The sequence below is a fragment of the Siniperca chuatsi genome, linkage group LG24, assembly GCF_020085105.1.
Source record: "Siniperca chuatsi isolate FFG_IHB_CAS linkage group LG24, ASM2008510v1, whole genome shotgun sequence".
NCBI classification, from domain to species: Eukaryota; Metazoa; Chordata; class Actinopteri; order Centrarchiformes; family Sinipercidae; genus Siniperca; species Siniperca chuatsi.
The window spans coordinates 1,850,810-1,863,309 of NC_058065.1; the positions used below are offsets into that span (position 1 = coordinate 1,850,810).

The following is a 12,500-nucleotide window of genomic DNA, read 5'->3' on the forward strand; positions in this document are numbered from 1 at the left end:
CCCCGCAGATGCCCCGCCCCTCTCTGTCGTCACGGAGACAGACGCCGAGTCCTTCCTGACGCCCTCGGGTCCCATCGCCGCTCGTGCCCGCGACGCCCACAATGCGGTGCTGCAGGCGGGCAGGCTGCCCTGGTGGAGGACGCTGGGAGAGACGGCGGCTGTCGACGCGCTTAGCCCCTCCCACCCGCAGGAGCTGGAGGCGGAGCTTGGAGGACTGTTCGTAGGGGGGTCGGCGGGGGCCGGCAAACCCACTGAGGACAGTTAAACCTTTAACCTGGAGGCTGTTTTAAACTGATCTGAGTTCAGTTTGGTGGCGTTTTTCTGCAACTTTAATAAAAATGAAATATAATCAGGAAGAAGGCGCGTCCGTTTGAAAATGTGTCTAAGAGAGAGATCGTCTTTTGTACTTTCTCACTCTGATCTTTGTTGTCGTTATTTCTGTAAAAAAAAAAAAACCTCTCCGCCGCGAGGCCTTTCTTCCGTTACCTCCGGACGCTCAGGCGGCGCTGTCACGCATAGGCTTCAGGTCGCTGACACTAACTCCTATATCCGCTTCACGTGTGTCACTATACCAAAGTAGGTGGAAATAACGCTTCACTTCCTTTTACTACACGCCGTTTCTTCACTTTGTGCTCTGGGTTGCATTAGATGCTCGGACCTTTTATTTGTTATTTACTTCCTCTCAACTTTACTTCACGCGTTACCCAGAGTGCACTTTGGTTGGTAAGTGGCAGCTCAGCCACCGACTGAGCAGTGACCGGCTTCAAACGCCAGAGGGCGCTCCTCCGTCACCACAGCGGTGATGCTGGTGATTATGGAGGGAGGGAGGGAGGGGGGGGCGCTTGTTTTTCTCCTGGGCGCAGCCTTTACGGGCGCGCTTGCTTTGAAAGTGGCGCTGACGTATTAGAGCGCGTAGAAACCGTGTGAGCGGGCGTGACGCCATCATCATATTTCATCAGTTAAATCTGCCTCCACAATGTAAAACAATATCTCCACATGTTCAGAAAGTTTGTGGTAACTGGCTGCAGTGTGCTGTGCTGTGCTGTGCTGTGATGTGAGCGGTGGCTCGGCGTGCAGAGCTCCGTATCGATCACACCTATTGATTATTGATCCGAGCTGCCGGCCAGCAGAGGCTCAGCAGATGTTGCATAAGCAGTCTGTCTGTCTGCCTGCCTGTCTGTCGGAGGGAAACAGGAAACGGCTGTAAGAGCAGCGCTGGAGTCGAGCAGGTAGGAGCTCCGAGTGTGTGTGTGTGTGTGTGTGTGTGTGTGTGTGTGTGTGTGTGTGTGTGTTAAGGTACTTGTACTTCACTTGAGTATCTGCATTTTCTGCCACTTTAATCCTCTCAGCCGCGTTCAGGAGCGAACTATAGATCTTTAACTTCACTACAGTTATTTGCAGATTTTAAACACGAAACATTCTGATCAGCCTGTGAAACACGATTGATTAGTTTATTGATCGCATTAAACAACATAAAGATGCTTTAATTAACGTGCACATTATTACTAGTATTGCTACGCTGCGGTACAGTAGAGTGCAGGACTCGCTGGAATGCAGTATTTATACATGAAAACTTAAGGTTCAGATTTCATTCCTGGCTTTGGAAACAGCAGCAGTTGATCCCCACAAGGTCCATTTAGCAGCTGATCTGAAGCTTTTGATCACGTCACATGATCTTCAACGGCTCACGTTAAAGGCAAAGCGAAGGAGCGAAGGCAGCTGAGGACCGAGGCCTTCTGCCTCTGCAGAAGAAGAAGTACGCAGATGTTTTACTGCAGCACCGCTCTGCAGAAATACTGCTTTAAAAATATCCCTGAAGTATGAAAACTAAAGCAGCTACATGTAGTTAAAGTATCAGAAGTAAAAGTATTTTAATGTCACAGCTGGATGAGCTCTGTTAGTACTTTCATCTTTAAACAAAATCATTATCTGCAAAGTAACTATAGTTTCAGACAAATGCAGTGAAGAAAGAAGTCCAATATTTCCCTCTTAAAGTAGCATCAGATACTCCAGGAAAGTACACGTACCCGAGTACTCAGGTACCCGAGTACTCAGGTACCCGAGTACTCAGGTACCCGAGTACTCAGGTACCCGAGTAAATGTAGCAGCCTTCGTTAAGACACGAACATGACTTTAATAATACTCATGTCTTTAAGTTTTCCTCAGTGTCGTATCTCTGTGTACTTTCTGTGTATTTACTGAATATATTTACTGAATATACTTGCTGTGTATTTACCGTGTATTTACTGTGTACTTTCTGTGTATTTACTGAATATATTTACTGTGTACTTACTGTGTACATACCGTGTACTTACTGTGTACTTTCTGTGTATTTACTTTATATTTACTGTGTACTTTCTGTGTATTTACTTTATATTTGTGTGTATTTACTTTATATTTACTGTATACTTTCTGTGTACTTTCTGTGTACTTACTGTGTACTAGCCGGAGTGGAACTGCAGGGGTTAAGCGTTGGAGGAATGTGGCAGGAGGTTTTCTTCTCTCTCACTTTCTCCACCTTCACTTCTTCTCCTCTGTTCAGAGCTCCTCCTTCATCCCACCACTCCGTCCTCCTCTTCCTCAGGGCGACTCCACCTTCGCACCCGTCCGCCCGACCTTCTGTCCGCCGGGTCACCACGGAGATGCCGGGGACTCTTCCCAGGTTTCCCAGCGTGCCGCGGGGGGTGACCCTGCCTGCCTTGCTCGGCTCCCTGCCCAGAGGCATCGCCGTGCCCGGTCTGCCCAGCTTACCCAGCATGCCCAGGGGGATGTCGCTGCCGAGGGCCGTCGCCATGTCGACCGTATCCCAGGCTCCTCGGCGGCTGCTGCAGGACTGCTGCTCTGTGCTGGACCATCAGACAGCCGGAGGTAACCGCTTCGAATATCAGGAAACTTCCAGCTTCCTGTGCCTGATCCGCTAACATGCTTTCAGTTGACACAAACACAAATCTCCTTTGTGTTTTTGTCATGTAGAAGTTTAGTTACTTTCAGAAGCTGAACGCTGAACCTAAATGGACTGGATGAGGGATTTGAATGGATCTGGATCTGAACCTCGCAAAGCCTCAAGCAGACAAACGAGTTTAAATGTGTTCATGAAGCAACGCGCTTCTTCTGTTCGCTCCTGAGTTCATCCGCAGTTTCCAAAGTCTTTAATCATCTCAGTCACATCGGTTTTTAGAAGCAGCTTTGTCTCAGCATGAGGGGCAGAAACCCCGAGTTCACTTTATTACATTAATAGAGATATATTGTCGACGCAAACGCTAATACAACTAATGCAACTAACACGAATACATACATATTAACCATCATTCTCACAATTTCCATCAGTTTCAGTGGTGGAGGTGCAGCATTGTGAGTTTTCTATTTTCTATTTTAAACACCAAAATTATTTGAATCCAAAACTAACTTGTCAAAGTTTTGTTATATTTTATTTTTATATATATATATATATATATATATATATATATATATATATATATATATATATATATATATATATATATATATATATATATATATAAGTGTATCACAGTGATCCAAGACCGCCGCAGCTTGTTTTTGAGGTGACCTGATTGGTTTCTATCTGAAACGAAGTGATAATTTGGATCAGGGCTGCAGCTAACGAGTATTTTCATTATCGATTTAATCCGCTAATTCTTCTCTCGGCCTATAAAATGTCCTGTTTTGTCCGACCGAGAGTCTGAAACCCAAACATGTTCAGTTTATTATCACAGAAGACAAAGAAATCCAGCAAATATTCACCTTTGAGAGGCTTGAAGAAGAGAATTTTTGGCAAATGACAATGAATCGATTATAAACACAGTTGCTGATTAATCTCTAATACTAAAGTGGAATACAATGAAAAAGTAATTGGACACTAAATGAGTAAAAAGCAGACAGGGCACTAAAAGGACCTCTTACTGCAGAAATGCAGGTAAAGCTTTCGTAACGTTAACTGTAGTTTTGAGGCAGTAAACGCCGGGCGAGGAGTTTTTCAGCCTCTTCTCTGGTTTCTGATATGTTTCTGCTGGAATGATAAATAAATCCACAGAGCAGATTATAGAGCGCTGAGCTGCTGCACATGGCCCGGATCACACACACACACACACACACACACACACACACACACACACACACACACACACACACACACACACACACACACACTCACATTTTCAACATCGTCCTCTGATATTTAATCAGTCGCTGAATGTGGAGATACGAGGTTTTTTTTAAACTGACGGTGAATGAAAGGAGGTGGGGTCAGTGTGTGTGTGTGTGTGTGTGTGTGTGTGTGTTAGAGCAAAGGATTAACCACAAACGTGTGTGTGTGTGTGTGTGTGTGTGTGTGATGTAGGTGACAGTGTGGATGTGAGCTGAAGGAGTCGTCCTCATGTACGGTGAGAAATATTAACATTTATTGATGTTTTTCTTTAGTTATCTGAATGTTGTGATGCTGCGTTTGCAGTTTAAATGTTGCGCTGCCAAAGCTAAAGGTCACACTGATAACTTTTAAACTTTTCTAAACGGATAAAAACACAGTTATATAATGGACAACTCCCAGTTGTAGAAATATAAATATTAATCGCAAACAAATTCTGTATCTAAATATGAAATGAATCTCATATCTTGTGCTCACAAGTTAAAGAAAAGGTTGTTTTATCTCCAACCTTGTTATTAAAAAGGTAGAGGAACTAATAATTAATAATGCATTCGCCACAGCTTCAGTGCGTGTTCTGTTAGCTTCCTTCTGCTGATCCCAGGTCTGCTTTGGCTCTCAGGTAGCCTCATGCTAACAGGCCACAGGCGGAAACGCTGGTCTGAGGTCAGACAGCAGGAAAGCCTGTTAACGCTCACTGGTCATCCGTATCGTTCATACGCTGAAGCCCATTTCTGCCAGGGAAAGAAAAAAATATATAGAAATGACAAAATAAACTGTTTATTTTATGTCAAAATTATGGATTTATGTCCAGATTAAGAGCTGCTAAGTCGAGCGTTTGACTAAATGAATCAAAATGTGAGATTTACCGTCAGAAATGATGTAATAAATCAAAAATCCTTTAAGTTTTTACTGAATTTTGACTTAAAAAGTCATAATTTTTTCTAAATTATAAGTTACCAATAAACATTATAGATATGTGAAAATATTGCAGCGCGTGTGTGTATGTATATATATATATATATATATAACCTATGACAAAGGTAAACATTTTGACTCACTAAATCAAAATTATTTGATTGACTGAATCAAAATTAGAGATATTAAGTCAAATTATGACTTTTTAAGTCAAAATGAAGGTAAGAATTATGGGATGTTAAGTCACAAGTCAAAAGGTTTGACTTACTCAATAAAAAATACGAGATAAGTCAAGAAACTGACTTGCTATCTCTTAGTTTGGACTTACTGTAAGTACTTTTATTTATTTTGTTTGTTTCAGCTCTGGCTGTCAGAAATACCGACGTACTTACTCGTGACTAACAGTCACTACTAGAATAAATCACTGCTAAAGTGCTTTCTTACTCAAGTTATTGCTTCTCACTGAGTACTTGTTAGTTGTATAAAGTAACATCATCATTATCTAACCAGACGACGTGTGCGTGAGACAAATGTCCGGTGCCTTGCTCAGCAGCACTGCAGCATGCTCTGCTAACTAAATACCAACAATATAAACACATTACGCAACAGCAAGCCACCGCAGGATTAACGCTTAAGACGTAGTATTACTGCTGCTGAACTGTAGTGTGTGTGTGTGTGTGTGTGAGTGTGTGTGTGTGTGTGGGCGGGTATTACTGATGTTGTGAGGACATAAATCTGTTGACGCAGCCACATTGTGGGGACTCGCCTTCCTTATGGGGACAAACTGCAAGTCCCCATAACGTAAATCATTACGTTTTTACCTTAAACTAAGTCTCCAGGGAATGAATGTAAGTCAATGTAATGTCCCCGAAAGTGATGGAAACACGACCGCGTGTGTGTGAGTTATGAGTTGGCAGCTGACCATTGGTGGATCTTGTCGCCTCTAATCTCCCAAAACCTATTAAACTGGACATAGCGAGAGATTAAAAATTGAAGAAGAATCTGGAGAAAGCAAGGTTAAACGTCTACAGACACACTACCGCCGCCGCGAGGCTATTTATTCATAAGAAACAGGCTTTTATTTTGAATTTCCCTGCTTTATAAATATACGTGATCATATTTTAGTAGGAAGCTTGTTCCTGTTTTAATTTGTTGTTGATACAAACTAAACATTTCCTCCATGTTTACCTGTTTGTGTGATGATAAATTCAGTATAATGTTAATTTCAGCAGCTTTAATTCCATCAGTACAACAACAACTGTCATACTCACCACAAAATCTGTCTAACGCAAATCCTCTAATTAATTCTTAGCCGCTTCCACTTTGCCAGTTTTTTTAAGTCGCCGTTGTTGAACTGCTGTCAGCGAGACTCAACACTTCCTGCAGACGTTCACATTAAAAGCCTTCCAGCAGCTCAAAGGGCATAATCACTTCCAGGCTTTTAATGTGAAACAGCCACAGGAAGTGTTGAGTCTCACTGAGAGCAGTAGAAGCGATTTATTATTTAAATATACCGACATGTTTCCAGAGTTTATAGTAAGTAACTCGAAATGGTGAATTCACAAAAATTAATAACAAGACGATCGCAAGGCAGTTAGTTACAAGATGTAACTAAATGAATAAATCAAAATGAAGTAAAAACGAATACTACTGATTATCTGTTTAGTATCAAACACTAATGTGTTATGTGCCATGTGTTATTTATACCTCATGTACATAAAGCAACCTGTTTATCATATTTATGTCAGCACCCTTATAGTCTTACTGTCTACAGATGTTATTGCTGTTTATATATTTATATATTATATATCTGTTCATAGTAGTTTAATGTTTATGTTGTCGAGCTTGTGTCTCTGTGTGTGCAGGTCTGTGCGGTTGCTGCTGGGCGTTGCGTCCTCGCTACAAGCGGCTGGTTGATAATATTTTCCCAGAAGACCCGGAGGTAAACATGTATATGTGTATATATACTGTATCTCAGTGTTTTTCGACGACTAGTGTGCCGTCAGAGATCGTCAGGTGTGCCGTGGAAAATGACTCAATTTCACCTAATTGGTCTAAAAAACATTTTTTGAAAACTAATTAAGACTTTTTTCTTTGTGTTTATTTGATTCCTACTGAATGACTGTATATGGTTAATATAGGCTACAGAGTTTCGGTTGGTCGTGTGCCTTGTGATTTATTTTTTTCAATGAAAAAATGTACCTTGGCTCAGAAAAGGTTGAAAAACACTGCTGTATCTATCCGTGCAGATAGTTGAGGTTTATTAGTTTTGAGATGGAAAATGCTCCATGAACACTGTTGACTGTGATGTCTGTGGATCATCCAGAGAGAAGAAATGAAACTATGTGCATTGATAGATACCTGTACAGGTAAAGTAAGTGTGTGTCGTTTGGGTGAACTGGCCCTTTAATATCCAGGTTGTTCCTGTTTATCAGTCGGTGGGTTTAGTCATTTCTTATAGTTTGTCTGCAGGAAAACAAAGTTAAATACACAAAACTTTGCTTTTTTAATTTCTTTGTACTTACTTGAAGTTGTATAATTATTCATTATTAACATTTGATGCAAATAGTTTAAAAAAGTTTAATCCACAGTCGAGGATGCTGTACTTAGTTACAGGGACTACTTTATCCGTAGGTTACGTTGGTAAATCCAAATAAGAAGAGAATTTGAAGACAACAACGCGTTACAATCAACAAATAAAATGAGCAGAAAGTTACAAAACACAGGCAGTGAAGTGAAGGACAATTATTAAAACATACTAAAAATGGAAACGTTTGAACAAATTCAAGAACACAAAGTCCTTGAATCTGATCTGATGTTTGGAAAAAATGTCTCCAACACACCCTGTAACACCTGTGTGTGTGTGTGTGCGTGTGTGCGTGTGTGTGTGTGTGTTCAGGACGGGCTGGTGAAAGCCAACATGGAGAAGCTGACGTTCTTCGCTCTGTCGGCTCCGGAGAAACTCGACCGCATCGCTGCGTACCTGTCAGAGCGACTGACCCGAGAGCTGAACCGCCACCGCTACGGGTCAGTACACACAGTCCCAACACACACACACACACACACACACACACACTGAACATCCGCTTAACGTCAGTGTGGTTGTTGTTTCCAGGTATGTGTGTATAGCGATGGAGGCGATGGAGCAGCTGCTGCTGGCCTGTCACTGTCAGAGCATCAACCTGCTGGTGGAGAGTTTCCTCAGTACGCTGCGTCAGCTGCTGGAGGCCGACAAACCACACCTCCACATCCTCGCCACCAACTCTGTACGTAACACACACTGTAACGCACACTGTAACACACTGTACCGCACACTGTAACACACACTGTAACACACACTGTAACACACTGTAACACACACTGTAACACACTGTACTGCACACTGTAACACACACTGTAACACACACTGTAACACACACTGTAACACACTGTAACACACACTGTAACACACTGTACCGCACACTGTACCGCACACTGTAACACACACTGTAACACACACTGTAACACACTGTAACACACACTGTAACACACTGTACTGCACACTGTAACACACACTGTAACACACACTGTAACACACTGTAACACACACTGTAACACACTGTACCGCACACTGTAACACACACTGTAACACACACTGTAACACACTGTAACACACACTGTACTGCACACTGTAACACACACTGTAACACACACTGTAACACACTGTAACACACACTGTAACACACTGTACCGCACACTGTAACACACACTGTAACACACACTGTAACACACTGTAACACACTGTAACACAAACTGTAACACACACTGTACTGCACACTGTAACACACACTGTAACACACTGTAACACACTGTAACACAAACTGTAACACACACTGTACTGCACACTGTAACACACACTGTAACACACACTGTAACACACACTGTACCGCACACTGTAACAAACTGTAACGCACACTGTAACACACACTGTACCGCACACTGTAACAAACTGTAACGCACACTGTAACGCACACTGTACTGCACACTGTAACACACACTGTACCGCACACTGTAACAAACTGTAACACACACTGTACTGCACACTGTAACACACTGTAACACACACTGTAACACACACTGTAACACACTGTAACACACACTGTACCGCACACTGTAACACACACTGTAACACACACTGTAACACACACTGTAACACACACTGTTCTCGTCATTGTTATTATTATTATTATTGGATTATTTTGTGGCCGACTAAAATCGTAGGTTTTTTGAATGAAGTCTTGTTGGACCCTGCTGTCCCATAATGCAACACTCAACAGAACTGCAGGATCCACAGATGGTACAGTAGTACAGTGTGTAGTACATGCTGTGTTCATATCACATTAACAGTTTCCGTCCTGTCCGTGTTTTTGTTTGTGCAGTTTGTGAAGTTTGCGAACATCGAGGAGGACACGGCGTCGTATCACCGCAGCTACGACTTCTTCGTGTCGCGCTTCAGCCAGATGTGTCACTCCGAGCACGAAGACGCCGACATCCAGAACAAGTCAGTCTGCTCCTCCTGTTCGCAGCGTTAACTGGCTCTGATGCCAGCTGTCAAACGCAGCGCGGTCTAGCACATTTACTGCGCGTGTGTGTGTGTGTGCGTGTGTGTGTGTGTGTGTGTGTGTGCGTGTGTGTGCTCAGGATCCGTGTGTCGGGGATCCGTGGTCTGCAGGGCGTGGTCAGGAAGACGGTGGACGACGAGCTGCAGGTGAACATTTGGGAGCCGCGTCACATGGAGCAGATCGTCCCCGCTCTGCTGGTCAACCTGCAGCAGCACACACACACCAACAGGTACACACACACACACCAACAGGTACACACACACACACCAACAGGTACACACACGTACACACACACACACCAACAGGTACACACACAGGTACACACACACACACACACACAGGTACACACACACACACACACACCAACAGGTACACACACAGGCACACGTACACACACACACAGGTACACACACACACACACACACACAGGTACACACACAGGTACACACACAGGTACACACACACACACAGGTACACACACACAGGTACACACAGGTACACACAGGTACACACACACACACACACACACACACACACACACACACACACACAGGTACACACTGAGGTCCTCTCCTCAGTGAAACTTGCACGTTACACATGTTGGATTTTAAAGCAGTTTCTAATGTTTTTAGATTAAATTTGGTTGTTTTTTGGCAAAAAGTGAATCCAAAGAAAACATTCCTGACACCAGATCGTGAGAGAGAGATAACGTTGAGCATGAAAGTTCATTCTTGACCTCGATGTGGAAAAAGTTAGTAAGCGAACGTTGTTTTAAGATTATTTTGTCAGAATAGATTTACAGAAAATATATTTAAACAGATAATTTAATAAATAAAATGACATTTAGTGATTTTCTTAAATACTCAGAAAATTGTACAGAGTTTGGTTGGTGGCTCAGGTGGGAAAAATTCAGGTTTTCATTTGTCTGTATTTCACTCAGGTGACTTACCTGTGTGTGTGCGTGTGTATGTGTGTGTGTGTGTGTGTGTGTGTGTGCAGTGAGTCTCCAGCAGAGCAGACTGAGGTGTGTTTCAGGGAGCTGTTGGGCCGAGCTGCTTATGGACACATTAACAACGCCATCAGACCCGTGCTGATGTAAGATCCACACAGCAGAATATGGAAAATATCCTGTTATACTGCATTACATCAAGCCAAACTCTCTGTGCTGTACGTGTAAAACAAGACGTTCAGTTATTCATTTTGTTTGTTTTTGTTTGTGAATCAATACTCTGGACATCAGAAATTTGTCACCAGCATATCGATGACTTCTCGGAAAGCCGCTGAAGTGGATTCATTTGTGTATTTACACTTGACACGTACATGAAATGCATTAAAGGGTTAAAAAAAGGACATTTAAAATGAGATTTTATAATTTGTTTCAGGCACCTGGACAGCCGCGGCCTCTGGGAAGGACGCAGCTTCGCTGTTCGCTGTTTTCAGATCATCATGTACTCCATCCAGGTTAGTAGCACGCTGCAGGTGTGTAGTGCCTCATACAGGTGAGCCGATGTAACACGCAGCTGTGCTTTACTTTATTAAACTGTGCTTACCGTGACTGAACAACTTAATTAACTTTAACGTAACGTGAATGTGTTTAACTGAACTTCAATACGTTTTTAACTGTTCTTAAATGTTTGACACCTGTCTTCCCGTCAGTCCCAGCATTCCCACCTGGTGATCCAGCAGCTGTTGGGTCACCTGGACGCCAACAGCAGGAGTCCAGCTTCAGTGCGAGCCGGGATCGTAGAGGTTCTGTCCGAAGCCGCCGTTATCGAAGCCACCGGCTCCGTAGGTCAGTCAGCAGCCTGTGCGCTCATCGCTTCGCGTCCGCCGGTACGTCCACTGCGTGGCGTTTAAACCGTCGTGTGTGTGTGTGCTGCAGGTCCCACGGTGCTGGAAGTGTTCAACACGCTACTGCGACAGCTTAGGCAGAGCGTCGACTACCAGCTGACTGGTTACTACGACAACGCCGTCTAAAACGCAAAACCACCTCCCCCGAAGAGAAGACGCTGCAGGACGCCGTCATCAAAACTATCGGTCAGGCTCGGGGGCCGCGCTCGGGTTTTCCCGTTTTCATTCAGAGGCGGTCGCTTCATTTGAACCTGTGTTTTCTGTCCAGGGTCCTTCGCCAATACGCTTCCCGTCTACCAGAGGTCAGAGGTCATGCTGTTCATTATGGGGAAGATCCCTGTTCCTGGTATCTACCCCGCCCTGGGGTCACCCAACGCCGGGTACCGCTCACACCAGCTTCACGCGCTTTAAATACTCAGACACGCTAGAAACGAAAGTGTTTCGAGGCCCTCACGTCTCGCTGTCTGTCTCAGGTTTGAGGGCAGCAGGATGATCCAGGTGATGTTGTTGAAGTCTCTGCTCCAGGTGAGTTCAGTTCTGGCGTCTGCGTGAAAGTCTCTTACCGTGTAAAGCGCTGCTCGTCTTCATCGCTCCCTCCTCCCTGCCTCAGGTGTCGGAGCGCTACGAAAGCAGCAACCTGCTGACGGCGCTGCCCTCGTCCTTCTTGGAGCCTCTGCTGTCCTTCACGCTGATGGAGGACCCGGAGATCCGCCTGCTGGTCCTCTCCATCCTCACCTCGCTCATCGACAGACGCCACAACGCCGCCAGACTCTCCGCTGCCAGGTCACACCTCCAACACAGACCCGGGGGTCAGACAGAACCGGTTCCGGCGGGTGAACTGGGGAATGAACGTGCAAAGAGCGCGCTCACTTAGAGCGAACTGGCGCCACCTCGTGGCCGACACACGTTACTGCACACGCTGCTGTATTTCAAACTAATCCCTCTGATCAGAGTGATCGGAGTCTTATCAG

At 44.2% G+C, this 12,500-nt stretch overlaps 2 protein-coding genes across 2 annotated transcripts in view; both read left to right on the plus strand.

The window, feature by feature from the left end:
* The window catches only part of iqcb1 (IQ motif containing B1), a 10,121-nt gene extending 9,762 nt beyond the window's left edge, over nucleotides 1-359 (plus strand). The window contains exon 16 of the mRNA XM_044187667.1: nucleotides 9-359. Coding sequence (XP_044043602.1) covers nucleotides 9-265 — 257 coding nt within the window. The 3' untranslated portion in view covers nucleotides 266-359. The remainder of the gene's footprint in view (nucleotides 1-8) is intronic.
* A 2,024-nt stretch (nucleotides 360-2,383) lies between these two features.
* LOC122871909 (protein EFR3 homolog B-like) overlaps nucleotides 2,384-12,500 on the plus strand; it is a 13,753-nt gene continuing 3,636 nt past the window's right edge. The window contains 14 exon segments of the mRNA XM_044187504.1: nucleotides 2,384-2,868; nucleotides 6,943-7,019; nucleotides 7,977-8,104; nucleotides 8,193-8,343; nucleotides 9,496-9,617; nucleotides 9,758-9,907; nucleotides 10,678-10,773; nucleotides 11,061-11,139; nucleotides 11,335-11,470; nucleotides 11,561-11,650; nucleotides 11,653-11,715; nucleotides 11,798-11,909; nucleotides 12,003-12,054; nucleotides 12,140-12,312. Coding sequence (XP_044043439.1) covers nucleotides 2,481-2,868; nucleotides 6,943-7,019; nucleotides 7,977-8,104; nucleotides 8,193-8,343; nucleotides 9,496-9,617; nucleotides 9,758-9,907; nucleotides 10,678-10,773; nucleotides 11,061-11,139; nucleotides 11,335-11,470; nucleotides 11,561-11,650; nucleotides 11,653-11,715; nucleotides 11,798-11,909; nucleotides 12,003-12,054; nucleotides 12,140-12,312 — 1,817 coding nt within the window. The 5' untranslated portion in view covers nucleotides 2,384-2,480.